This window comes from Astyanax mexicanus, chromosome 10 (assembly GCF_023375975.1).
Source record: "Astyanax mexicanus isolate ESR-SI-001 chromosome 10, AstMex3_surface, whole genome shotgun sequence".
NCBI lineage: Eukaryota > Metazoa > Chordata > Actinopteri > Characiformes > Acestrorhamphidae > Astyanax > Astyanax mexicanus.
In genome coordinates this window covers 22,852,028-22,879,552 of record NC_064417.1, presented here as the reverse complement: position 1 = coordinate 22,879,552, position 27,525 = coordinate 22,852,028, and the positions used below count along the sequence as shown (strand labels likewise).

At 38.1% G+C, this 27,525-nt stretch overlaps 1 protein-coding gene across 2 annotated transcripts; it reads left to right on the top strand.

Annotated features, from left to right (window-relative positions):
• Window positions 1–1,764: 1,764 nt before the first annotated feature.
• LOC103035478 (C-terminal binding protein 1) lies at window positions 1,765–25,901 on the top strand. 2 transcript variants are annotated; one of them, XM_007235314.4, is made up of 11 exons: window positions 1,765–1,920; window positions 4,143–4,187; window positions 4,302–4,477; window positions 14,930–15,084; window positions 15,659–15,803; window positions 16,491–16,697; window positions 16,972–17,186; window positions 18,106–18,236; window positions 19,160–19,287; window positions 19,384–19,504; window positions 19,733–25,901. In XM_007235314.4, exons 3-11 carry the CDS (start codon window positions 4,420–4,422, stop codon window positions 19,920–19,922), a joined length of 1,350 nt encoding a protein of 449 aa, XP_007235376.1. In that variant the 5' UTR covers window positions 1,765–1,920; window positions 4,143–4,187; window positions 4,302–4,419; the 3' UTR covers window positions 19,923–25,901. The 2 variants fall into 2 exon arrangements, with proteins under 2 accessions (XP_007235376.1, XP_007235377.1); XM_007235315.4 differs by lacking the exons at window positions 1,765–1,920; window positions 4,143–4,187; window positions 4,302–4,477 and adding an exon at window positions 8,518–8,644.
• The last annotated feature ends 1,624 nt before the right edge of the window (window positions 25,902–27,525 follow it).

Genomic DNA, 27,525 nt, shown 5'->3' with positions numbered 1-27,525 from the left:
TGGTACTGTGCCTAATGCCAGGTATGGGTTGTACGGTAAAACCCTTCATCCAGTAGGGTTTGAGTTAGGTAGTTGGTAATAAGGTAAGGTGGTGATCATCCAACATTCTGATCTCACTAAGACTATTGTCTCTGAGTGCAATCAAATCCTCACAGCAATGCTCAAACATTTATTACAGAAAATTTCTTGGACAGATAAATGACACCAGCGCTGTCTTGATACACTCAACTCAATTTGATTTATACTGATGTTGTATGTTCTAATTAGGCTTGGACTGGTATGCAGTACATGTGTTGACCTATGAGCTCAGCACTTGAATGAGGGGATGGTTGTGCCACAAATGTGAAGAACTGAACTTAAATTGAACTTTAACTTAAAGTAAATAAAAAACAAAGAAACTTTGCTATGATCAATTAGAGTGTTTCTGGCCCACTAATTGAATTATAACGTCTTTAAAAGAAAAATCGAGAAATTGGTTCACAAGTTATAATATCTATAAATAGGCTTGTAAAACCATGTCTGCCATTTTCAACCCTATCCAAAGTCACTCACTATTTATAAACCAAAAACTCAATTTGAAATACTCCTTAAATGTATTCTATGGTACTTTTTTTTTAAGTGTCCCATCTACTGTAAGCTGCCCAGATGCCCAGACAGCTCATTTAGTTACTATAGACAAGTATTGCCAGTAGAATAAGACTCTGGGGCATATAAGCATGAATCTATTTTAGATGTGGGCAATTCCAATCCTGGGTGGCATAGAGCAGAAATGCAGGTAATTGAAAATGTTTATTTATGGGATGCTCCAAAAGTAATCTTTTGGTCTGAAATATTTGCCTGAAGGTCAAATACAGAATACGCTTTTTACAGGTTTTATTCATTTAGCCACAAATGTGAGAGAATAAATTCTGAAGTATTAATTCTGAAAACCACTTGACCTGCCAGTTTGAGGAGCACAGAAGGGAAGGAGCATTTTCTGCTCATGAGCTGCTACAAGGCTTTAGGACTTTATTCTCAAATAATTGTGACTTTATTCTTGAAATGCCATTCCAGTATTTCTTTTTCTCAAATAATACAACTTTAATATTGTAATAATATGATTTTATTATTGTAATATTACAACTTTTTTAAAAAAAATATTACAACTTTAATCTTGTAATATGATGACGTTATTCTCAAATAATTGTGACTTTATTCTCAAAATGCCATTCCGTATGCCTTTTTCTCCAACTTTTATGATTTTAATTTCGTAATAGTACGACTTTACTCTTGAAGTCAGCTGTTTTTTGGAGTGGCCCTGAAACGTTGTCATACTTTTTGTAATTGGGATTGTATTTAGAAGAATTAAAGAACTGAAATGTAAAAAAATATATATTTATTTAATAGCTAATGTAAAATTTTGTTGGAGTCACTGCAATAGGCCTTGAAATTAGTCAATGTTTAGTATTGGTTTTTAAACCCATTTGATTGGCTGAATCAAACTTTGTTTCACTGAACCAAACTTTTTTTACATTGTTGACTGAATAATTTTGGTTGCCAAAATTTTTTACACTTTTGGTACCTATTTTTACAACCACTGAAAAAAGTTTTATTTAGGCCCTCTGCTTATGAGTGTGGTGTTTTAAAGTGTGTGACCTTACGTTTTCTGACCTTATTCAATAAAACAAAAGATTCCTGAGTCCAGTTGACCTGCCCCCCGCGCTGCTGCCCTTCCTCACACCACCTTTGGGAGCCGCTGTACTGTTTGTTCTGTCCGCAGATCTTCTTCTCTTTTCTGGGGCTCGTCTCTCTCAGGCCTCCTCCACTCCTGCCTGCTGCTGCCTTTTATGCGGATTTCATGGCGAGCGGTAGCGGGGCAGCGCTGCTTCACCTCCTCTCACCACACTGACCCGCAGCTAACCTCTACACGGCGCTCATTCGGTGGGTTAGCTCTGTATATACATATTCTTCTGCAGCTTCACCGCCTTTTACTTCCCTCACCTCTTTAATCCCGCATATTAAAGTCAGCAGCGCTACTAATATCAATCTGTTTAGGGACTGCCCGGCCGCGGCTGTAAAACAGCTTTTTCGGGCTATTTTGTACCACACGGAGCTAGGCTAGCTAGGTTAGCTCTCATGCTAACGCGGTGCTCAGGACTTCTCCTGTTCTCTGAGCTGAATGGAGGCGGCGGGTTTCAGAGATGTTAGAAAGTTGTAGATGAATGTTTAGAGGGCGATTTGTCTCCTTGTTGAGAGTTTTTCTGAAGCCTGTGAATGTTTTGAACTGTTGTTTAGCTTTAGCTTTAGCCAGGTTAGCTGTGAGAAAGCTATGCTAAGCTATGCTGTGCTAAGCTAGCTAGCTAACTTAACCCGAGTTGCTGAGAAGTTTGGCGAAGCTAACGAACATTTTAAACTAGCTGGAAATTTGGGCTTTTTAAATTTCTCATGGCCGTTTTTAGACATTCCCAATTCCTGAATGTACAGTTAAGCAGCCTGAGAATTTATATGAACTCTCAATTTGGTCAATTTCAGCGATATTTTTTCAATGAGTTCGAACTGGTTGCAAATTTTCATACAACGGCTCCAGAAACGTTATCACCACAGCTAGCGAAGCTAACCTAGCTATCTAGCTAGCCCAACTAATACTCAGCTCTTTAGCTCTTTCTTTAATTTTGCGCCTTTTCTGAAACTCTTTATTTAAATGTGTGTATATCTCTGATTGGGGCAGAGAATCATGGTAAAAATTTTACTGAATGTATGAGTTAATGAGGTACTGAAGTTAAAGAACTAACTAGTAAATCTATATGTATCTTATAGGGATGGAAACGTAAGCTAATTTGAAACTGAAGTTACAGTGCTACGCTCATTTCGTTCTGCGGCATAACTGTTATGCTAGCTAGCTATATTTCAGAGTGTAGGGTCTTGGTGATTAAGTGCATTTAGTTTAGCTTGCTTTAGTGTTTCTTGCAAAAATCTTAAGACTGCTCCTCTGAAAGTGTTTTTTTTTTTCACCAGCCTCCATTCATTCATTCATTCAGCCCTCAAAATGTAGCTTACCTAAGCACTTTGCGTAAAAGGAAAAAAAGTCTTTTTATAAAAAAAAGTTACCTAAATAATATATAAAAAATATATTAATCCGCCTTTATACCCATCTAATTTATCACGATGTTCTGATTTTCCTAGACAGATAGGTTAGATAACCTAGCGGGGTACTTTATTGCTCCAAGAGGTAAGTTTATGATTATTTCCTATTACTAAAAAGTAATTTGACTAAAACTTGTTTGAAATCAGTTAAGGTGTTTAGAGAGGATGCTTTAGTTAAGTTTATGGAATTATTTATTAAATAAACGGAATTATTAATGAATTTCTTGAAGGTTTTATGTAATATAATTATTCCTGTTTCCATGATTCTTTAGTGGCTTTTTACATTAGTGTATTTATTATTATTATTGTTGTTGTTGTTGTTTATTTTTGCTCTAGGCTATTTTAAAAGTTGGTAGTGATTTTGAGCTGTCTTGGAAATTTCATGTAGGTCAAATACTTTTGCCTAAAACATTTGTTGGAGGGACCTAACAGATTGTTTATGAGGTAACTGACTCATAAGCTAATATTGAGGTACATATCTCTGGAGATTTTAATACAGAGTCTGTAAAGTATTATTAAAAAAAGTAGTATTTGAGGAAAACATTCCCTTAATAATTAAATCCCTTTCTCTATTCCAGATTGGAGTGTTATTTAAACTGAAGGAAGGTTTTATTAAATTGAATGAACGATTTATTAGATTAAAGGAGAGAACGTTTTATCTATATATTATTTTTCTACCTTCATACTGAGTAAAAAGATGTATTAAATTAAGGGAACTTTTCAAGTGTCTAAATATATTTTTTCCCAAAGGGGCTTCAAATATTTAGTTGAGAGATGATTTTTTAGGGGTTTCTTACGGTACTTATTTTTTTTGTTGAGAGGTTAGGCTGAGCAGATGTATGGATATTTTTTTACCTTATTGGTCTCCTTTTCTCATGTAGGCCAAAGCATTTACTCACTTCTTTTATGGGAACTAGCTAATTTGATCAGTATCAAATTCTGTGTACAAATGGTTTAAAGCAGTACATTTGTGCAGTTTCTTATAAATGTCATTCATTCTGTATTTTTCTTGTCAACAGTTGCTGTTGGAAGGTGACAAAGGTGTTAATTGATTTGCACCTCTGGTAAGTCTAAATGGCTCTTCATAGCAAGTTATATCAAGTTCTTTATGTAGTAAACTGACTTAAATTAAAGTGAAAAATGTACATTAAATAGCCTTCTTGTGTGTGTGCTTGCAGGTCTGGAGAAGATTTGAGTGATTTCTCTCCTAGTGTGGACAGGAACGGACTTTGTTCTGTGCTCTTTTTCATTCTCCTGTTGTGGCCTTAGCTGGTCTTTAAGAAGATCTGCCACTCGATGGCTCTTATGGACAAACACAAAGTGAAGCGACAGAGACTGGACCGCATCTGTGAAGGTAAGAATAAGCTTATAGTATGCACAAAAATGAAAGTGTTGCTTAAAATGATAGGACAGGGAACACTGTGGTGATGTTTGTAGTTTCAACAGAGAATAAAAATCAGGAGTTGAGTGAACACATTGGAGTTAACTGTATTCTTTCATCAAGAATAATAAGTTAACCTACATATGTCTCACCTAGCGTAAGGAATGTTAATTTGAAATTTAATTTACAATTGCCTTAATTATTCTAATTATGTGCTGCGGCATCTGATATGTTTTAGGCTTTAAGAAATTTGCTATTGTAGTATTAATTGTTTCTTGCAGTTCCAAGACTACTTCTATATAAGTGTTTGCCAACTGAATTCCATGGCTTAATGTAGCCCTCACAAATGTAAACATTTAATGTAAAAAATATATTTTTACTTTAATTTAATACTTTGATAATTGATTGATTGTGCAGGTGGACTAAAGTTAACCATTCCACCTTTTTAAAATCTTATTGGGGAGATTTCCAGGATGTAAATTCATTGAAACTATATTGCGCTCTAAAAGGGCTGTTCATATGGCTGCAGTTTCTTTCCTCCTCCTCTATATTACATTTACTTGTAGGAGAGAGTTGCTGCTTTAATGTGTTTCACTGTCAATATGCTATTAATATAATATCAGTTACAAATTAAACTGTGTGAACACATTGAACTTGTGAAAGTGTGTTACAAACTTGAATGCAAGTAATAAGCAGTCTATATTATATTGATTCGAGTGATCCAGATCATTGTTAAAATGTGTTTAGCGAATGTCTGTGGTCAGGTAGAGTATAATACAGACTGTGGCACATGTAGAGCTCTATTCTTTCTTATCTCTGCTTCTTCCTGTCGGCTGCAGGGGCGGGGTAGACAGTCTGACGGCTGGCAGCTCTTAGAGGGGCTCTTGCCCAGTGCTGCTAAAGGCGGCGGGAACAATGTGGGCCTAAATGTGGCGCTTCAGCTATTTATGGAGCACTCAGTATAGTGTTCTCTAATAGTAGTCTTGATTTCAGCTTGTATGAGCTCTACATTAAGACTGGCATCAAAACAGGTTTTTTCGTAGGATGGAGAAGATTGAACTGTGGTTCTGGGAAACATTGTCATCTGAGGAAATTGAGCAAAGCCATTTGGGCATGTCTACTGATTTTAGCGAGTGTTATTATTTTAGAATAATTCAGAAGGAGGTCTTGATATGGATATTTGGTTTTATCAGAATTCACGGGAAATTCCATTTTCTGTGAAAGAGAGGCAGGTGCAAAACAGCAGTTGTAACACTAGTTAAGTTGCAACATGCAAGGTTGTCATAATATCAGTAGTGAGATGTAAAGTTGTCCTGTTGAATTAAAGAGAAAACTGTGTATTTGAATCAAGTGTGAGAAAAGCAGCCCTAAAAACTTTCTAATCCTGTCTCTTGCACAGTTTTAATATTTGTGATTGTAACATTGACTTTTTAATGAAGTTTAAATGCAGCTTAATAGTGGAAATACCTTTTTTAAAACCTTGCTGACCTGTAGGCAAAAAAGAGGGAGAAAGGGGGGGTCAAATTCTGCAGCAGAACTAATCACTATCTCAAATACAGAGTCAAACTCGGATGCAGAACCAGTGAGAATCTTCATTTCAGGGATGAATAAAGAACTCTGGGTACTGTTCATGAACAGGTTTATTGAGAGATGTTATTAAATTATGGCACTTACAATGGCTGTTCATAGAGCTGAAAATTATTTGTCAGACAGTTGTTTATCCACTAGCATGCTTTAGCAAAAATGTGCTAATGACATGAAATTATTCATTTGACTTGATGTTAAAGATGTATGAAGGCCTCCAGTCATCATCACGTTTCATTAAATGTTTTACCTTGTATATTGTTAGTAAAGGGTTTAATTATCAAAGTGTGCAGCGTTTCTCTTTGGTACGAACTGCTTAAGTTGCTCAGTTGGCTTAGTGTTTGAGTTTTTCATGTTGCTTACATGCTGCAGACTTTATGGGGCAGAGTCATGTGACTACATGTGTTTTGGTATGTTTTATAAAGGACAGTACATGAAAACACAGTGGGACGAATTTTAACAAAAATAAATAAATAAATAATGGATATGGGCAAGAATATGTGACTGAGGTTCTGAATGGTAGTCCTGTGTGTACTTATCATTGAGCTTTTAAATCATTTTTTGATGTTAGTTAGGTTAGTTCTTTGCTGAACTGTTGCTCTGATTATGATGTATGATGAATGATGTTGCATTTTTGATTTTTGTAGTCTGTCTATTTTCCCTAAAATTAATTTGGAGTTTTGAATTAGGGCTAGGTTTGTTAACATTGCTAATGTAATACTGGAAATATGTTTGGACTTATATTCCAACTTTATCATTGATTTTAAAGTGTGTCTGTAGATGCCATATGCATAATTTGCATGCCACAATAAAATAAGAAGCATCAACATGCAGCAGGGGCATTGTGAGTTTGTGTTTTTATGTGACCAGTTTGACTGCTTTTGAAGTGGTTGACCAGCACAGAAAAATGTGACCTTGGGAGGAAATGCTGTTTTCCTGTTCCTATTCATATTCAAAAGACACCTAACTTGTACCAAAAAAAACCCTGATCTGGGCTCCCCTAGTTAGTACATTTTTCTACTGGATTTCACTGAAGATATTTGATAGTGGTCATAATACAATTGTACCTTACTCTTTATTGTGTAGTCTTTGTCTGTTTATCAATGTTATCAATTGCAGATGTGCAGCTGACAGGTAAAAAAGAATTGTTTTTTAAATTTAACTGATTTCACAGATTACAAAATAGTAGTGAGGGATTTTCACGATTAATTTGGTTAATTTGAATTACAGTTTTTTTTTTTTTTTTTTTAAATGAAGTAATCGCTATTTTGCGCACAAATTTTATCTTTTTAATCTAAAATATCTTAAAACGCTACTCATTTCTTAAGTTTCTATCTGTCTTACTTTGGGCCATAATCGCCCGGCACTATTACAAAAAGTATTTCACTGCAGTGGTAGTTTAGGTGGATCTAGTTCTAACTTCCACATTTTGTTAATGTTTATATATCAGCTTCTGCAGACGTGGCCTTAAAATATTGCATATCTGTAACGGGCCACAAATTTAATTTCTGGGCATGATTGGTAGATACATAAAGACACTGTATGGACAATAGTATTTAAACACCTGCTCATATAGTGTTTCTTCTGAAATCAAGGGTATCAGAGTTTATCCTGCTTTTGTTAGAGTAACTGTCTCTACTGTCCAGGGAATGCTTTACACTAAATTTTGGAGAATTGCGGGGAGGATCTGATTGCGTTCAGCACTAAGAGCAATAGTGAGAGTCAGCTTGTTGGAAGATCCCCACCCAGAAAACAAGCCTCCACAGCTCAATCTTTATACTGCTCTATTTTATGTCTGACATTGTGCATGGCCATACAGTGGCAGAGTACATCTTTACAGGGACAGGTGGCTGTGTCAGGGTGCAGCTTGAAGTATTATGTGAATTATTCATTTAAAAGGGTGTCTACAAACATTTGGAAATATAGTGTAGCTTGGTAAAGCAAATAGTAATAATACAAGCAGATAAAGTGAATAAATTAAGTAAATGCATGGAGTGTAGAAACCCTGTTATATGTACTGTATGTTGCTAATTAGCACATCAAAGTCTACATATGCTAATTGGACAAACTTGTTACATTGCCTTACAGCTTCTAATAAAATGCTGGTTGCTGAGAGATTAGATGAGGTTAAATAGTGCATTGATCCTGACATGCTCTGTGTTTGTTGAGCGGTCAGGTTGAGGCTGTGCCTTCAAGTGGCTTCGTTAACTTGGAGAGAATAATAGGGCAGTCTGTAGTGGATGTGTAGTGAGCGGCTGGCTCTTTAAAAACCAGCAACTGTCCAGCTGCCTCTAGTAGTGCTCCTTGCCTATGCTAATGAGGTTAGTGCTGGTTGGCCGCAATTGAATGCCTGGCCCAGTTGATTGGAGGCGGCGCGTGGGGGAGGAGCCGGGTGTGGATGACAGCTGGGCGCCTGCTGGGTAAAAACAGGCTGACGCTGATTGTGAAGGGTGGAGAGTGGAGAGAGAGAGAGTGATAGAGAGCGATTGAGGGAGAGAAGAGAGAGAGGGTGAGAGAGAGGGGGAGAAGACAGGCGTGCACGCTTCACGATGCAAGGCAAGGATGTGTGTGTGTTGGTGTCCGTGTATTGTCGGTGTGGGGGGGAAGGCATGAAGGTTGGGAGTAATATGGCATGGGTGTGGTATCTCTAGTGTTCGTAATTTCCTTTTTAACAGAGTGTGTGTATGTGTGTCCTTGTGGTTTGTAGAGTTGAGCAAGCGTGTTTGTATTTGTGTCTGGCAGGCAGGAGGTAGGGTGTGGTGCTGCTGTATTATCACCACACCCCTCCCCCCTCTTTGTGTGTGTGTGTGTGTGTCCCTCCTGTAGCAGCAGCATGGTAAGAAAGCGAGGTGGGGAATGGGGAGGGGAATGCAGAGAGCAGGACACAAGGAGGTTTTGGAAGTGGGGGGTGGACGAGAGGAGGAGGAATGAGCTGTGAATGAATGGCATTGTCTGCACGGCCTTGCCTCCTCTGCGGCGCTCTCGCGCTCTTTCATACACGCTGGCGCGAGCTCAACTCACAGCATCTGCGCTCGCTGCTGCCGCTGTCGCCACCGCCATGCTTTGCTCCCTTCATGACCTCGGAGGAATAAGCATTTGCATTGTTCACACGAGAGCTTTATGATTACTGTTTTTTTTCTGTGCTTCGACATTTTTACGTCTCTAAAGAGTCTAAGCTTTTCTGTCCTCCCCCATTTTCTGTAGAGCAGCAAAGTGTGTGCGCTCTTTCATCAGATCAGATCAGCTCCTTGGTTTTGCTGTATGAAACCATCAAAGAGCTGTAGGCACAAATATTAGTCTTAGTGCTTATAGTGCTCATGCCTCGCACTCCTGTAAATTGCTTGGGGTATGTGTGTGCGCGCTCACGTTGTTGTGTGTGCACGTTAGTGAGAGTGAAATGGAGCCGGGTGTTCTTGAGTAAACACCCTCCACTCTCCAAAAAGTCTCCAGCAGGCAGCCGAGTGGACACCTGTCAGTGTTGGGGCTAAAAGGGCACCGCTGTTGAATTTGGGAAGTGTGTGTGTGGATGTGTTTGTGGTTTTTGGATTGTAGATCATCTTGTAAGAATTTTAGTGCTGCTAATTGTTATTGTGTGTTGATGTGCTAGTGCAATACCCCTCCTTAACCAAGAATTTAAATGGGCATGTTTCTTTTTTCTTTTTCAAACTAAAGTGTCAGTTTATAATCAAATTCTGTCTCCATCCAGTGATAATTAGGCTATTTATATTATCAGACAAATGTGAGACAGATCTGATATTTTTCAGGGCTGTGTTGACATGAATTCATACTTTTGAATTGATATGAAATATTTGAGCCATTGTCCTGTGTGGGGGCTAGATGTATGATAAAATATGCATTTGATTTATAGTCCTGCAACATGAACGTGAACAGTCAGATCAGATTTCATGCGTCTTTTTGCCAGTATCCATCAGCAAGCACTAAAGGCAATGTTCATAAACGTTTTGGTGTGAGCATTTGAACCATTTTGGGAAGAAATCTGTTCATATTACAGTACCAGGTCCTTTCATTTATGAAGATCTGTTTTGAGCCAAAAAATGAAAATTGATTAATGAGGGAAATAAAGTTTAGTCTTACATATTGATTTGGTCTTTTCTAGTTGGTTTATATCATCTTTGTTTAGATTGGTGCATTTTGGAGACATACAATTTGCTCACCTGATTAACGTGATTCTTTTGACCGGAAACAAGCAATCAAAAATTAAGCTGCAATTATTAGAAAGAATTGTAAAAATGCAGGTGTGATTCATGTGTTCCTTTAACCTTTCGATTAGGCACAAACAAAAAGTAAATCTAATTGTTAAAACCTCAAACTGAAAGAAGAGAGACAAATTCTTATACTGTTTTAAATCAATCACTTGATGGTACTAGAAACACTCTTGTTCTGTGGTAATTTTATTGGTGCTTGGGGATGCTGGAATACCTTGTGCTATCATAAAACTCCCGCATTCAGATGGCAATAAATGTATCGGTAAAGGGACGTGTAAAATATGTATTATTCCCTTAATAAATACCTTTTATACATTCATTTTACATCCCTTTTATAAACTTCTATAGGGCTATATGTACTGTCAGTCCCTAGTAAAGAATGATAAAATTGGCCTAAAATATCAGCAGGCTAAATTAACATAAAGAAATTTAAATTTGGCCATAAATAATGAGTGCACCCCTGCATTCCTAATCATTAGTGTGGACCTACAATCAGCTCACCTTATTAGAATGATTACAGCTCATCTCTGGCTGACTTCCATGTCATTTGCTGTGTGTGGAAACAGTAAATCTTGCTGACTGTTATGGCGGTTGATGTGTAACTAGAGGGCTGTTTTTGCTACTGAAGATAAGAGTGCAGTGTCGTTGTCCCTCCCAGACATCCCCCGCCTTGCATACATCTTAGCAAAATTCCCAAGTAGCTTTGCCTTATGATAGAATGGATGCGAATGATATCTGTTTAGAGGCAGCTCAGACTTTAATTAACCGATTTATGATTAGGATAATCCACAGTGCTGTTTACCACAGAGCGATATATTAATTGCACCAGTTCCGGTGTATCCGTGTCCTACAGCCATATCGATTTTAAAGAGTATCATGGTAATATTTCAATTGATTGTCCTTGTTGTAATTATTTACTTCTTGACTGTTAAGTACAAATTCTTATCATTTAAAAGTGTACAAAAATGCCTGTGTTTAATAAAAATGCTGTCTGACCATTGAACACCAACCACACTCATCAGCAGTGTTCAAGGGCATTGTCTTGGAAAATAGCAAACCACAGTAAATGTTTGTGAGGCGCGTGAATAAATGCATAGTTGTCAGGATTGTGGGTCAGGGAGAGTTGTCTACATATACACTGCAGGATTTAGGTCATCATGAGTCATATTAAGATTCCCTGCCCCCCACTCTCACCCCTCTCTCTACCTCCTGCTCCCTCTGTCCACCCCCTTCTCCTATTTAGTCCCCCCAACCCGTTCATCTGTCTAGCCTGCTTTAGGGAGGGAGGAAGGGGGGGTCAGAGATGGACAGAGACCAGCATTGATGTGTTTCTGTGGATGGGCCTGTATGCTTTCACGTCGTTCGGTGGGCTTGACACGGAGCATGGTGCTTTTGTTTTGTGTGAATGCGTTTTTGCTAACCATGCACTGATGAGGAATCTTCGGTCTGCGAAGACCTGTTAATCGCTTGGCTTATACACGTCCTGGGTCAGCTGATGTTTCTTTAATACTTGGAAAATAATTCTAAAAATCTTATGAAAATAATTTTAAAATTCATTCTATCTGTATATGAAACGAAATGTAGAATTAGAGACGGTGTGCTTTTAGGTGAACAATATTTTTTTATTGTACTTTCCTGTTGGGTAGTAGTGTTTGAATATGATCTGTTTTTAGATGGTCATGTGGAGTGTGGATCTTCAGTTAGATCATTTCAAATCTTACATTACTATATTGGCTTAAAGTAGAGCTGGACAATTTGTCAATATTGTATTGTAAAAAACTGTCTTACTGACAATGTTTTAATAAACATATCAAGGCTATCATTAGTGCTTAAAGAACACTGAACCAACTTTACATTTAATTGCAGAGAATATAAAAAGTCCTGTTAAATTGGATGATGTGTAGCAAAATTAGCAAAAGTTAAATAAAAAATAATTGAATAGAAGAATGCCACTGTTAATTCTGTGTGTTGTGAAAATGTCTGTAAATATTGTGATATAATATATTTACCATATCACCCTGCTTTATCAACATGTAATTACGTTCAACAAAGTTGATGGCTGTACTGTTCATACAAAAATCTTAAACATGCATTTGCTTTAACCCTTTTTTTATATATATTTCGTGACTAATTTTTACGTATTTTTTCATTAATTAATGTCATGGATGACAGTTTTTATATGGTATTGCTTTGCATGATGTCTGTGGCTGTACTAGTCTTTTTCTGTGGGAGGCAGTTTTGGGTAGCCTAAGAAATCTCCCCTGGTGGGACCAAAAAAGTCTAACACCCTACTTTCAGCCTTTGAACATTTCCTTTTTTTTGTGCAAAACTGTTTGTTAAAATTTTGAACTGTGCTATCAAGTGTGCCCTAATTTGTATATGGAGCTGATAGACGGTGTTATTTATTCCTTCAGAAACCTTGTATACATCTTCCATAAATATATATTTATTTATTTGTTATAAATATATAATTATTTATTTGTTTATTTATTCATGTGTGCAGCCCATTTTAGTATAACTGTAAATATTGTATGTTAAGAAGTAATTCTTTGTTGTCTGTGGCTGTCATATTTCAAGGCAGTGGTCCAAGTCCTGCTGGGGAGTTCCAGTATCATATAATCCCCACCTCTCAGCACACAGAACTGTTTGTGATAAATAAATCATGGGCCTGTAATCGATTTGGCAGATCTAAATCTTGGCCTTTCTTGCCTAATTAAAGGAGTTTCTTTCAGGACCAATTTCAACATTTGTCTTTGTGCCGTGTTATCATCTTGGTTAAATATCCTTTGGCACTTTTTTTGCTAAATGTGAGAGAGTTGCAATTAAAACATTTGAACTTTTCACTTCTCGGGCCACCGAGCACCGTGACTGCAACCAGCAACTCAGGCTGATGTTTGTTTTTTAGTTTGGCCTTTTAAAATGCAGAGATAAGCATTGACTGGCTGGTGAAGCATAAACCCAGCCAATTGGTTTTAAATGTGGTTGACCTTTTTGGTAGCTTCATTGTCAGCTGGTGAACTGCCTGACTGGCTGACATATAAAGTGGAGGAAATAAGTATTTGTTTCCCCACTGATTTTGCAAGTTTGAAAGAATTTATGGTAGCTTCATTTTAACAGTGAAGAGGTGGAATATCAAAAAAAGTAGAAAATTTAAAAAGTAATAATTAGTATTTTCTTGAGGGAAAAATAAGTATTTAATTCCCTAAAAACCATGATTAATGTTGGCTCCCACAGACCACTGATGCACCTTAATCTCTGTGAAGTCGTTATCTGCATGAGACACCTGTCTCATATAGTCACCTGAATAAAAGGCCACCTGCCAACAGACTCAGTGACACTCCAACATCTCCACCATGGGCAAGATTTAAGAGCTGTTTAAAGATGTCAGGGAAAAAATTGTTGCCCTACACAATCCTGGAATGGGCTACAAAGCTGTAAATAAGAGACTGGATGAGAAGGTGACCACGGTTGGTCCAATTATTTGGAAGTGGAACAATTATGACATTGTCAGTTGACCTGGGCCTGGAGCTCCATGCAAGATATTACCTTGTGTAGTCTCACTGATCATGAGAGAGGCTAAAAGTCAACCAAGAACTACACGGGAGGAGCTGGTTCACGATCTCAAGGCAGCTTTGAAACATTGGTAATAAACTGAGACGTAATGGTTTAAAATCCTGCAGTGCACACAAGGTTCCTCTGCTCAAAAAGGCTCATGTCCAGGCCTTCTTAGGTTCACCAATGAACATATTAATCACTCCGAGAGAGACTGGGAGAAGAAGGTGCTGTGGTCAGATGAGACCAAAATTAAGCTCTTTGGCCTCAACTCAACGTGTTTGGAGGAAGAAAAATACAGAATATGACCCTAAGAACATCATCACCATTGTTTTCTTTTAAGGGCACAGGCCAACTTCACCACATCAACTAGAAGATGCATCGCAAAAACCTGGGTGACAACCTCCTGGCCTCCACCAGGGCACAGAAAATGGGTCGTGGATGGGCCCTCCAGCACGACAATGACCCAAAACATACTGTCAAAGAAACAAATGAGTAGCTACACAAAAAAATATTAGGTTCATGGAATGGCCTGGCCAGTCTTCTGGCCTCAATCCCATTAAAAATCTCTGGAGAGAGCTGAAGCTTCACATTTCCAAATGCATGCCTAAGAACTTTAAGGATTTGGAGATGATCTGCAGAGAGGAGTGAGACAAAATTACTCCTGAAGTGTGTGCAAACCTTATAAAAAGCTACAAGAAAGGTTTTGACACCAAGTAGAAAATGATGTTTTACTAGGGGGTAAAATTCCTATTTCCTTAAATGAAATTCTAATTAATTTTATTTTTTTATATTTCGTGTAATTGTCTCCGTTTTTCTTTTGAAATTGAGTTACAGTTAAAAAAAAAAAAAGGCTGGCATAAAATTGAGATGTTTCATTTATTTCTTTTGTATAAAAACTTTTAAAGTCAGTGGGGGATCAAATACATATTTTCTCCACTGTATTCGTAAACATGATTCATCTTGGTAAAATTGTAACGAAATTTTTATCAGCTAGATCCCGTTTTGAACTAACCTTTTTTTTTTTTTTTTTTTCTTCTTCTTCTTCTTCTTCCTAATAAAGGCATTCGCCCTCCCATCCTAAATGGGCCCATGCACCCTCGTCCACTGGTGGCCCTGCTGGACGGCCGGGACTGCACAGTGGAGATGCCCATCCTGAAGGACGTGGCCACTGTTGCGTTCTGTGATGCACAGTCCACCCAGGAGATCCACGAGAAGGTAGTGTGACATTTCCTTTAGTGCCCCAGTGTAGTGGAAGACTGAACAGCTGCATTTATTATGTAGATATGAATTTATCAAAAACAGCCTACTGCACAGCTTAGTTTTTTTTGTTTTGTTTTCACAATTTTTGTTCCTTTTTACCAGTGAAGAAATTGAGTAATCAAAATATATTTTTGGCTAGCGTTCAGAGAGAAGTAATTGCAAAACCACAAAAATATTAAACACTGGTAACATTTTTTCCCAGAAAGAAATGAATGTTCAAATATTTGGTGCATCCCTATCAGCCAGTTATAACATTTATCTTAATTTTATTAATATTGCAATTATTTTCTCCTTTTCTCTATTGTTAATTAAGGAACATGTTGATTAAAGTTTTTCAAAGCCCATTTTTTTAGCACTATTTTAATTTCACCCGTACTGCAGTCAGGTTAATAAAATATGCTGTTTAGTGTTCTGGATGTGCTGACGCAGTCCGGTGTTCAAATTAATTTAACTTGAAAAATGATATAGTGATATGATCCAGTCTTGTCTGCCCCATTTCACTTATCACTTCATGTGATGTTTTTTCCAGGTTCTTAACGAGGCTGTGGCTGCACTGCTGTACCACACCATCACACTCTCACGAGATGACCTTGACAAGTTTAAAGGCCTTCGGGTCATCGTGCGGATTGGCAGCGGATTCGACAACGTGGATGTCAAAGCTGCAGCAGAGCTTGGTGAGACTGATGTTCGGTTTTGGCATGTGTGTCGAAGCTCCGGGCTTGTTGTGATACTTCAGTCAATATCTAGGTTTACAAATTTTGGCAGCAGTTGCCATTTGCGTTTTTTTGGGTTTTTTTTTCTTTTTTCCATTCAAAACTTATTTGGTTAAGTTGATTGAGTACCTGAATATGTGTCTTCCTTCCCTCTCGAATGAGGTTTTTGACAATGATGGAAATGAATGTAGAGGCTGCTTTTAGTGATGGCATATTGCGAGCGATGGCTATTCATTTTAGGCACATATCCAGTATGTTCTGCTGACATCAGTGGGGCAAGGAAATTGATCTGATTGGGTAATAAGCTGCAGTTGTTTCTGTATTGAGTTTGCAGGACTTTTAAAATAGATTGCTAATTAGGTAGTAGCTAGTAGATAGTAAGATTAATATGGTTGTAATTTTTACCTTAATTGCAGCATGAGATGAACTGGTTGCCTTTTACCCTAAGTTGGCAAATTCTGGATCTCTGATATTGTAGTGAAACCTTTGTAGCCTAGCATGACTGGTAAACCTAACTTTATAATTTGGAGAAATTGTGAGGCACTGCATGTTTATTTAAATAACACTTTAATATGCTGTTGTAAATTGGAGGCCTTAGGTACAAATCTTTTACCATCTCCTGTTTCCTATACTGTCTTGTATGAACAGGGATAGCAGTGTGTAATGTCCCGGCTGCATCTGTAGAGGAGACGGCAGACACTTCCATGTGTCTGATCTTGAACCTGTACCGCCGAGTTACCTGGATGCACCAGGCATTGCGGGAGGGAACTCGAGCCTCCAGTGTGGAGCAGATCAGGGAGGTGGCTGGTGGAGCTGCCCGTATTCGAGGAGAGACGTTGGGCATCATTGGCCTTGGTAAACCTTTTGATCTTATCATTACACTTTATTATGAAGAAACAGTTAACTGATTCTGAGCCCTGATATGGATATTAATGATGAATAAAATTATATTCTCATTAAATTTAAAAAGAGATGACTAATTACTAGATTATTACTGAACTATTTGTTGTCTGGTAAATATTTAAAAATACGTTTTATCTGAGCCCGTAAGATCATTAAGTACAGATGAAAAAATGGTGGGAAAACTGTAGAAAAACTTGGTCTCTGACAGTGGCCTTTTATTTTTCAGGGCGTGTGGGCCAGGCAGTGGCTTTAAGAGCAAAAGCATTCGGTTTTGGAGTAATCTTTTACGACCCGTACCTGCCGGAGGGAGTGGAGAGGTCCCTGGGCCTCCAGCGTATGGCCACCTTACAGGACCTTCTAATCCACTCAGACTGTGTTTCCCTTCACTGCAGTCTGAACGAACACAACCATCACCTCATCAACGACTTCACTATCAAACAGGTAAAGGCACCCCATCATATCTGAAGCCGACCTTGTAGTCATATTCCATTTAGTCAAAAAGACATATCTCATACATATAAACCAAGAGGAGACCTATTTTTTGCATCAGATAATGTGATGTGGGGGTAATGAAAGCTTATTGTTAAAAATACAAAAAAAGAATGTTCAAGTAGAGGTGGGCAATATGATGGTTATCAGATTTTTTTGCATATTTACTTAAATTTTCTATAATTTTTTTTAAGCAGTAAATGGGGTCTGTCTTCAATGTTAAAAGAACAGTGCCAAACTGCACAGTTCATTAGTGTGAGTGCCAAGTATGAGTGCCAGGTAATTGACTCTAGAGTAGAGTCAAGGTGGAACAATTATATTATTGCATTATATCTTATCACTTTGTTTGTATTGTATCAATATTTGTATTAAAATAGACACTAAACTACCCCAAGACAAGCCCCCCAATTTGACTTACTGCTTCAGTACTCCATGTGGTGGCTCTAATCAAATAAATAGAGTAAACTTGCAGTGAAGAATATCTTGAGAAAACATTGTAGTGAAGCGGTTTGCATTTTGACTGTGTATCAAAATGTATCTGGATCTATCACCCAGACCTATGTTCAAGGCATAGTGATATTTAAAACTGCCTCATCTTTATGTCTCTCAGTTGCTGGAGATGCTTCTTTTTTTGTGAGAAACAGACTAGGTTAACGTGTGAGGAAAAATAAAAATTGCATTGTATCTGAGCAAGCAAACAAAAAAAATGTGTTGACATTAGAAATCAAAAACCTGAATTGTTAAAACCACTGTATATTTATACCCAAGTTTTTTTTTTTTTTTGGTTTTTTTTATTTTTTTTTTTTTATTATTTATCTTTCCACACTTAATTCAGTACTACCTTATGACTTTATGCCGCAATCTGTTATAGATGCGTCAGGGTGCGTTCCTGGTGAACACTGCACGAGGAGGGCTGGTGGATGAGAAAGCTCTGGCTCAGGCACTGAAGGAGGGAAGAATACGGGGAGCAGCTTTGGACGTGCACGAGACAGAGCCCTTTAGGTAAGCACATGTTTTCAAAAATAAAAACCTTCAAAAAGATTTAATTAGGTTAATTTGAATAAAGCATAACTGTACAGTGGATCAGTCAGACAAGCAGAAGCTTCAACCTTCAGCTGAGCTGTGTTAAAATGCATGGAGCAAATTTCTTTTGATTTACCCAAACATATGATCATATTTTGTATTACGGAAGTTCACAGTCCAGCTAATTTATTTTTTATGTTTCTGCTGATAATTGGTCCACATCTATACAATGTGTGGACATCAGTGAACACTCTCCAGACATCTATAATTGCTGCCCATTTTGATTTATTCTGAGTTTCTAATGACAGTCAAGAGTGGTTCAGCAAAAAAATGCATTCCCACAATTTTCTGCTTAATCCGAAGGTAGTTCATCTGCCAAGACATGTTCGGTGTCCATACCGTTTGTCTCGTAGATTCAGTTTAAAACTTAAGAGACAAAATTTGTCGATGGAGTGTGTCTTGGCTGACCGTGTACATCTAGGGTAAGCGGAAAATTATGCAAATTGAATTTTTAGCCAATGCATTCCTTGCATTGTCTAAATGTTTTGCAGCCTGGTGTTATTGTAGAACACACTATCTACTAGACACAGAGCATTATATTGAAGTTAAAATGTAATATACAATATTATTTTGCATTTTATCAGTATGTAGATTAAAAAAATATGTAGCTGTTTGAAGGTTTTTTCTGTGTTGTTAGAAAACCTCAATGTGATTGGGAGTCGTATCTCATATAATGAGATTTTTAATTAATATTCTTAGTCTTTTATAATGTGACAGCAGGTATATACTGACAGTAATTATATTGTACTAAATTAAATTTGAAAATTATAGCAGAAATCAACAGATAAAATGTCAAATTTGCCAATTATGGCAAACAACTTTATCTTTTTGTTACTTTCCAGTTTCTCTCAGGGCCCTCTGAAGGATGCCCCTAATCTGATCTGCACCCCCCACACATCCTGGTACAGCGAACAGGCCTCCATTGAGGCGAGGGAGGAGGCAGCGCGGGAAGTACGCAGAGCTATCACAGGTCAGGAAACTTCTGTGGCTTAAATAATCTCTACCTTCGTCATCGTCACAGTGCTCGGTTGTACGCGCCAGCGTCTGATGTTCTGTATTTCTGCAGGCCGTATTCCAGACAGTCTGAAGAACTGTGTGAATAAGGAATATCTGATGGCAGCTTCTCAGTGGTCATCTATGGAAGCTGCCACTGTGCATTCTGAACTTAATGGAGCCACAGCCTACAGGTACACTGCAAACATAGTGACACACAAGTGATTGCTGTGAATTTTTACGGAAAAGGAGGTTTAATGTTTGTAGTGAATTTATTTAACAGGTTTTGAGAATATAAAGCAGCTATTTATTAACAAAAAAATTGGAGCTGTGGTTGTGTCCCATCGTGATTTTTATTATTTTTTAAATTAAGCTTATGATGTAACATTATCCAAACATGTTTTCTCTTCTCTGTCTCCCAGGTTTCCTGCCGGTCTGATTGGTGTGGCCCCTGGTGGTCTGCCCGGTGCAGGGGCAGGAGTTGAGGGCATGGTGGCAGGGACCCTGCCACTGGCCCACGCCATCGCCCCAGTCTCACACCCGCCACACACCCCCTCACCTGGGCAGCCATCCAAGGCAGAGGCTGACAGAGACGTCCCTTCTGACCAATAGCATCCCAACACATTCCGTCGTTGCCCCAGCGATGCCCTTTCTCCTTTTGTAGGGCTGAGACCATGACGGTGCCCTGCTTTTGATGTGACCCCCTCTCCCTGCCCCCCCCTCTCCGGGTTAACCCAGTCCAACAGAACACAAGTATAAGCCCAGAAAGTGGCCCACTCAAAAACATTGTTTCCTGGCAGCAACTTCTCCTTTTTCTTGTGGTATCCTGTTTTCCCCACTTGTGCAGTAAGCAATAACTCTTCTCAAGGATTCAGTAATTGGTTCTTTTCGTTAGCGTTTGAATCGCCCCCTCTCTTTTGTTTTTATTGCTTCTTTTTTGAATATACTCTGGACTAGTTGGAGTTTGAGTAGTGTCTCTTCTACCTGACTTTTTTCTGTTCAGCCGTTTTAACAGTAGTGAAGAACGCATGATTATTATTATTATTATTATTATTATTTTCCCCCTTCTCCCAAACTCCAGCATACATTTGTGATCTTTCTCTTTTTTTTTTTTTTTGTTAGCATAGGTTTTTTTTCTGCAATATTTCTTGGGACAACCAACATCATTGATTCCCTCTTTGACAACTTTACAAAAATTAAATCATGTCTACAAACTGCCTGTGGCTAAGGGTAACTCTGTCCACTTGGTGAGCTCAGACACTTGAGTTCCACTCCTCTCTTCATGCTAAGGACGTCCTGTAGAACTCAGCCCCTTTACATCGTCTCTTTTTGAAGGACGCACGCATATTACGAGGGAGTGCTTCCTCCTTCCTTTCAGTCTTTTTTTTTTTTTTTCATTAATATACTTCTGTATTCGTAACATATTGGTGGACGACGCACAAGTCTGTGTAAGAGTGTCATAAACGTGACCGTTTTTTGTGTCCAGCTATTTAATTGACTTCCATATAACCAATGAGTTCAACTTTCCTAGTCAGGTTTGAGTGTGAAACTTGGCTTTGATGCTCTTGTACTCAGTGGACAGTTGTTGTTTGGGGTTCATGTTTATTCAGCACAAGGTTGTTTTTGACACCTTTCGGACAGAACTATATTTTCTACTACACTGTTGCAGCAGTCCATTGGGAGTGTATGAAATCTCCTCTTTTTTTTTTTTTTTTTTTGTATGAAACTGGTCATGTTTATGATTCTCTTAAATAGACCTGAGTGATGGAAGATGCACCATAACCTGTTTGTGTCACTGATTACACTTAAGTTGACTATATTGTTTCTTTCGATGTTAAATTTATGAAGACTTGGGAAGGAAATGGAACTACAATTTCAGGCTTCAGGTGTCTGGAGGCTGTATTCTCACTCAGACTTAAGATTTACCAGTACATTATTACATATCGTTCTTTTTTTTGTGATGTTTAAACAATATGGTGGAGACACAGTGGCAGCCTAAATTCTGGGGATTCTTTTTTTGTTTGTTTGTTTTTGTTTTTTATTTTTCCCCCACAGTTTGGACTCCCATATTGCTTTAAGTCTTGATTGCCCTCCATGCTAAACATTACTACTCTGACTTACTCTCTGCTCCTGCTTTGCTCCCCTACACTCTCTGATCTGTGCCTCCCTGGGTGATGAGGCCTTTTGTGTCCACCCTTCATTCGTTTTTTGCAGATTTTATTTTATCTTTTTCCTCAGCCACTGCTCTTTGTACGACATTACTGTAGCAAGCCAGCTCTGCTCTCGCCCTGCTCTCACCCTTTGAGAATGAGACTTTTTACACACATGCTATAGGGCTTCCCAGTAAAAGATGAAGCATTGCATTGCAAATATATTTTCTACAGGTAACAATTATGATTGCAGTGGTAAATTAAAAACATTTTTTAACCAAAATTATTGACATCTTTGGCATTATGGGAAGGGCCTCATTCATCAAAACACATGCATGTGCACGGTATCATCAGTTTACTTGGCAGTTTATGCTTCAGTATTGACAGAAGTACCTAAAATATATCATTTTCCCTGTTAGGCTGGAATTCCCATATCCGGTACTTTTATGAAAGCCACATGTGGAAACATTTATCTGTGAGCTGTGTGTGACTAGAATACACACTTGTGATTAGTCTAAAGCTCTAGGACTTGACTTGGTCTTTGTCCCATTTTTTATTATCCATTTTATTAGATATATTTTTTGTCTGTCCCTCTGTTCAAGCTACGATGGTCTTTTGATTAACTTTCATCACTGTAATACATAATGCCTCCACTAGGTGGCACTAGGGCACAGTGTACCAAGTTCAGCTGTCAGCTCAGACTTTCAGCACCTGGTTATATTTCTCAGCCTGGCACTTTACAGTGCTTTTGAAGCATCATTTGGTTTGGTGTAAAGGAAATGCATCACCCGTTTACAGCTTTTAGCATTGGCTCTACTCTGCTGCACCACACCACCCCATCCATCAACAGTCCATTTGTCTGGTTTCCAAAGACTGGGAATGGCACACAATCAGTCTGTTCAGCATTCTGAAACAGAGACAAGCTCTCGGAAAAGGCCCATATTCTCCAATACCGTGCATGAGTGTTCTTCTTTTTCTAATTCATTTTCGTCAGCAGTTTTGATGTGATTTAACTTTACTCTGAAGCCACAGCATAAGCAGCACAGCCAACAGTAGGGCGAGAGTTGGGATGAAGCTAGTTCACAGACAAAGCAGTTGCTTTCCAAAGCGGGGAATGCATCCCCAGGTTGAGTCTTTTAACTTAACTCTGAATACTGTTCTGCATCAAGGGAAAACCTATCTAGTACCTCAGTAACAGATATTGAATGTATGCTCTTCTCTTTTCTTTTGTGTTGGGTTGGATTTTTTTTTCTTTGTTGGGCTTGTACAGCATGTTTCTTTTTTAGATGGTAGTTTCCAGTTTTTGAGAAGAGTATGTGTGTGTGGATGTGTGTGTATGCCTGTGTGTGTGTCTGCAGCTCTCCAACAATGTATGGTAATTTCCTTTTTAGTATAGACATTTGCTGAGTTGATTAGATGTAGTTTGGAAACTCAGGCTTTAATTTTAAAGCTTTCCTTGTCTTTTGGTTTTGTAATTAATGAGCACAAATTGACAGCCTTCATTTGCTGTGTGCGCGTGCGTGCGTGCGTGTGTGTGTGTGTCAGTGAGTTTTATGATTAATTGTGGGGACTGTGGTCTGATAAGCTAGGTGAATAGTGCATTTGGGAATAAACGCTAATAATAGAATGACTTAAAACCATACATACTCTTAAGAGTTGTTTCAGGCACAGATTTAGCCTAATTATGGACTGAATTACTTTGATAGTTGTGCGTTTCTTCTTGCTTTGTTTATTTCCTTTTTGTCAAGAAACTTAATGTAGGTCAGGCCTAAACTAGGTTTTGTCCAAGTAAGAAGTCGTCCCCTGAGGTTTCGAAGACCTTGTATTTCCCATATAATGACAGTTGTTTTTAAATCCATGATTCGTTTCTTTTTTCCTCTCATGAATAAAAGATGAGAAAATAATTTTGTTGTGGAAAACTAAACTGCATGTTGTTCATACAAGCTAGAAATGTGGCACGGTATAGGAATCCTGTTCGGATGACCTGGTGTTGTGTTCTTAATACCCTGGTTCCTGGTTTTCAATAATGTGTAGCTCTCCTGGAGTGAAATGACACGCTTTTCCAACTACATCCCAGGCTTATGCCTTTTGGGATGTATATATTTTGAAACGCTCACTTTTATTTCCCTTTCTTTCACTTTTTTTTTGGTTTCTGAGCATTTTTTATTTTTATTTTTTGCCATCATAGTTCTTATCTGTTGGCATCAGGCATACTATTTCTGTAAACAACTTTTTTTTTTTTCCCCTCCACTTTGTATTCAGTGTTCTACATGTTGTATCTAAACATTTCAAAAAGAGACGGCCTTTGTATCTCCTTTGCTTTTTGCCTCACAGGCTCCGACATCCTTCCCAGCAATTACTTTAAGGTCAATTTATGCTTTTGCATGGAATCTTCGCATAGCAATGTACCTGCCGTAGTGCCCAGAAGTGTAACTACATTGCCACTTTCTAGTGTAGTATTTCCACCTTTGCTGGCACTTAAGTACTTTTGCTCTGTTGGTTCAAACATCGCCCAACATAATCTCTTTTTAATAGCAGGAATTTCAGTAAAAGTAACATCAGCTATTCGCTCCAGTTTCAACCACCATCATTTGTAGAACACCAACAAACAAGTAAAAAAAACTGTGGCATACAAAATCTTTCGCCAGTGTTTTGGCTGTGAACTTGCACAGTACAGCATATTGATTTTATGCTAAAGCCTATATTGGGCATCTATTGGGTGTTGCTGCTGTAGTCTTCTCTCATCCTGCTCCAGCATAGTCATCATGTAGCCTCTCATTACAATAATGTACAATGTAGATCTGTTGTAAAGAGTTGTGGTGTTGGAGTTCCCTTGCCCTAGAATCCATTTTTGTCAGCTCTGTAGAACGAGAGAATCGTTAAAGAACCAGCTGTTGGAAGCTTTGTTTTTGCAGCCTTCCTTTAATAAAAAAAGAAGTTTGCTGTGGAGAGTCGTGGTTGAAGGAAAATTCCACCAAATTTGGTCAGAATAGTGTATGTACATCTGTATAATTCTGTGTTGGGAATGAGATTAGGTTTGAAATAATTTTCTTTTCAGTGGTGGTGATTGATTTGGATCTGAGTATAGCCATTTTATTTACTCTCATTTCCCAAACTTAATGCATATGTATAAGTTGCGAGATGTGTGTAAGTGGTAAAATAGTGACAAATTTTATTTGAGGACTTTTTTCTTTTTTTTTTAAACCATCCATCATCAAGGACCTATACCCCATAAATAAGTTTTTTTTTCTTCTTCTTCTTTTCAAAAGTACCAGGAATCATTGTCCCAGAGTTCACACAGCATATATTCATCACCATTCTGTGTAATATATATATATTTTTTTTGTGATGTTGCTTTTTTAAGACAAACATCTGGACGTAATTTGGATGTCTGGTTTGATTCACCACCACTGTGAACAAACCTTATTGGTCAGGTTTCTTTAGAATTTAGGAGCGTTTCACACCAATCCACTGTGAACAGTATAATTATGTGGAGTCAGCTGGAGTTCTGCTTTAAGTTGAGTTGTAGTTTGTGTGTGTGTAGGAGTGTTTGAGTCGAGCAGGGAAACGCTGCAGTGTGCTTGTAAGGAGTGCTCCCAGACCAGGCTTGGGAACCAATGTCAAAGACTATGGTGGACTTGGTGACAACCCCTCCCCCCGTCACTACCTAATGACCGCAATATACACACACCAGAGAGAGGAAGTTTTCTTTAGCAGTTCTCTTCTGAAAGGTCACAGATGGCTTTCACTTTGAGATGTTTGAGGGGTGCTCTCAAAGACCCTTTCAGGACTCTTTCTCTGGCCATGGCTCAAACCCAGAGAGGGCGTAGCGGAGAGGAGAAGCCATGGGCTGGGAGCCGTCACTTTCTCTCTCAGGGTCTTTCTCAAACACACATACACACCCATACATGCACCCAAGCATTTCTCCAGCAGGCTGCGGGTCTCTCTCCACTGAAACGTCAGCACGAAGTCCATCTCCAATCCATTTTCAGTTCAGATCAGTCCCTTCTGTCCACAGAGAGTCCCCCCCTCCATGCTTCTATCACAACTGTGGTTTCTTCTATTTTTCTATTTTCTTGTTTTTTTCTTTTTTTTAGGCCCGATTTTGTCGCACTGACAACTAACAATGAAATGAATGAATGTGTGAGCTGTGTGTGATGTTGAAATGAGGAAATGTATTTTTACAACATGTGAACTTTTTATTCCTTTCCTTCACCACCTTTCCTTTCGTTGTGAAATCATATTTTTTTTCTTCTTCCCCCCCCTTTCCATCACCAGACTGCAAAAAGTACAAAAAAGGAAAAAAAAAATCTCCTGTAACTAGGCTCTTAAGCTTTACTTTTGTTTTTGTTTACTTTTTTATTAGAAAACAATCATGTTTGTGATGGTAACCTCTGATGGTAAATTCCACAAGGTATTTTAATAAAATCCTAAAGATTAACTGTGTGTATGCTGTCTGTTTGACAAACGCAAGATCACCAATGTCTAAAATGGCAGTATCCTGATGTTGGAACTCATCCTTAAGGCAGCAGTTTTTTTTTTTTTTTTTTTTTTTTTTTTCCATTTGAAACTAGTTTTGTTCTTGAGTGTGGTGAGGGCAACATATTGTACAATAAATGGCTTCATTGTGTCAGCTACCAATACTGCAAAGCCAGATATATTCATTCTAAAACAAAGTGGTCTGGTAGGTCCTTGGACCTTTTTCTAGCTATAGAGCTTTTGCTGGTTACCTAAGCAATTGTGGTGTGCTTAGTGCATTTGTCCCTTAAAAATAAAATAAAAATACTATAAAAATACTCCTATATGTTCCATAAAGATGCATCTGGCATTGAATAGCAACCACTTAGCAACACATGTAAATCACTAAGAATATTATACTACAGTGACCTGATGGCAACTGCCTGAGGACAGTTTTCTAGTTTTATTTCCTCCCTATAAAAAGTATACAAATATAAAAAGTGCAAAAATATTTGCTGTAATCTTTGATTGTGAATTCCACAAGGTATTAAAATCTTTAATATTAACTGTTTCTTTTCAAGGAGTACGAAAAACTGTGCTAACACCACAGCAACACCAATACAACAACCAACACATTTGGAATTGCCTGAAATACAATAGTGACAGCATAGCAAGCACACAGCACCACCTGCAAAACCTGCCACAAAATAGAAAAAAAAACTGTAATTAGATTCTTTAGTCATTTTATAATTGTTATCAATGATTATGTATATGCACTCGTAAAACACACTAGTCTGATTTTACCTAATTCATAGCACAAAGATTAGCTTTAAATGGTAGAGTGAGCATGTTAACACATTCTCATCACAGAGATGTTTTTGGGACACTTGGCTCAAACAGTGAGGTAGGCAGGTGCTTGGCTTTTAATAGCTTTTAAATTGAGACAAAATTAAAATGTAAATTAAATTTTTGAAGATGAAGGTGGCTAAGGGCCTAGTTAAGTAATATTTATCTAATTATAATTTTATTTATCTTTTATTTTCCATGGCCAGACTGCAACTACAAAAAGGGAAAGTCTGTAACTTCCCAGACATGGACTTGTTGAATAGAAAATTGTGGATTGAGGGGAAAAAAAACTTTTGTTTACCTTTTTATTAGAAAACAGTGTACAGTATTTGTGATGGTAATCAGCACATTTATAATAAAATCCTAAAGGACAATTTCTGTGTACTGCCTGTTTATAATAAACCCGGAATTACAGTGTAATCTATTATCTTAAAAAGCTTTAACAGACTGAGGTTGAACATAAACATGTTTACGGTTTTAAGCTGGATCATTAAGAGAAGCTTGGTGGTGGCGCTGTTGGGAACTCCTGCAGCTTGTGTTTATTGTGCCTTTATCTTCTCGTGCCCCGGGCGAAGGTGCCATCAGCTTTACGAGGGCATGAACACCGTGCCTGGCCTGCCAGCTGTAATAGTTACCAAATGGGACTTTATGAGATCTCTCCCTTAACCTAGATTCTTGACACACATTCAGAGAGAGATTTAATGTACAGTGAGTAGGCTTTAGAGGAGCAACAATGAACGATTTACAGTACATTTTTCCAG

Excerpts from the sequence above, each read along its gene's own strand:
- LOC103035478 (XM_007235314.4), top strand. The coding sequence starts at position 4,420 with ATGGCTCTTATGGACAAACACAAAGTGAAGCGACAGAGACTGGACCGC. Across the intron at positions 15,085-15,658 it reads CCCAGGAGATCCACGAGAAG|GTTCTTAACGAGGCTGTGGC; the intron begins GTAGTGTGACAT and ends TGTTTTTTCCAG. Across the intron at positions 19,288-19,383 it reads AGTACGCAGAGCTATCACAG|GCCGTATTCCAGACAGTCTG; the intron begins GTCAGGAAACTT and ends GTATTTCTGCAG.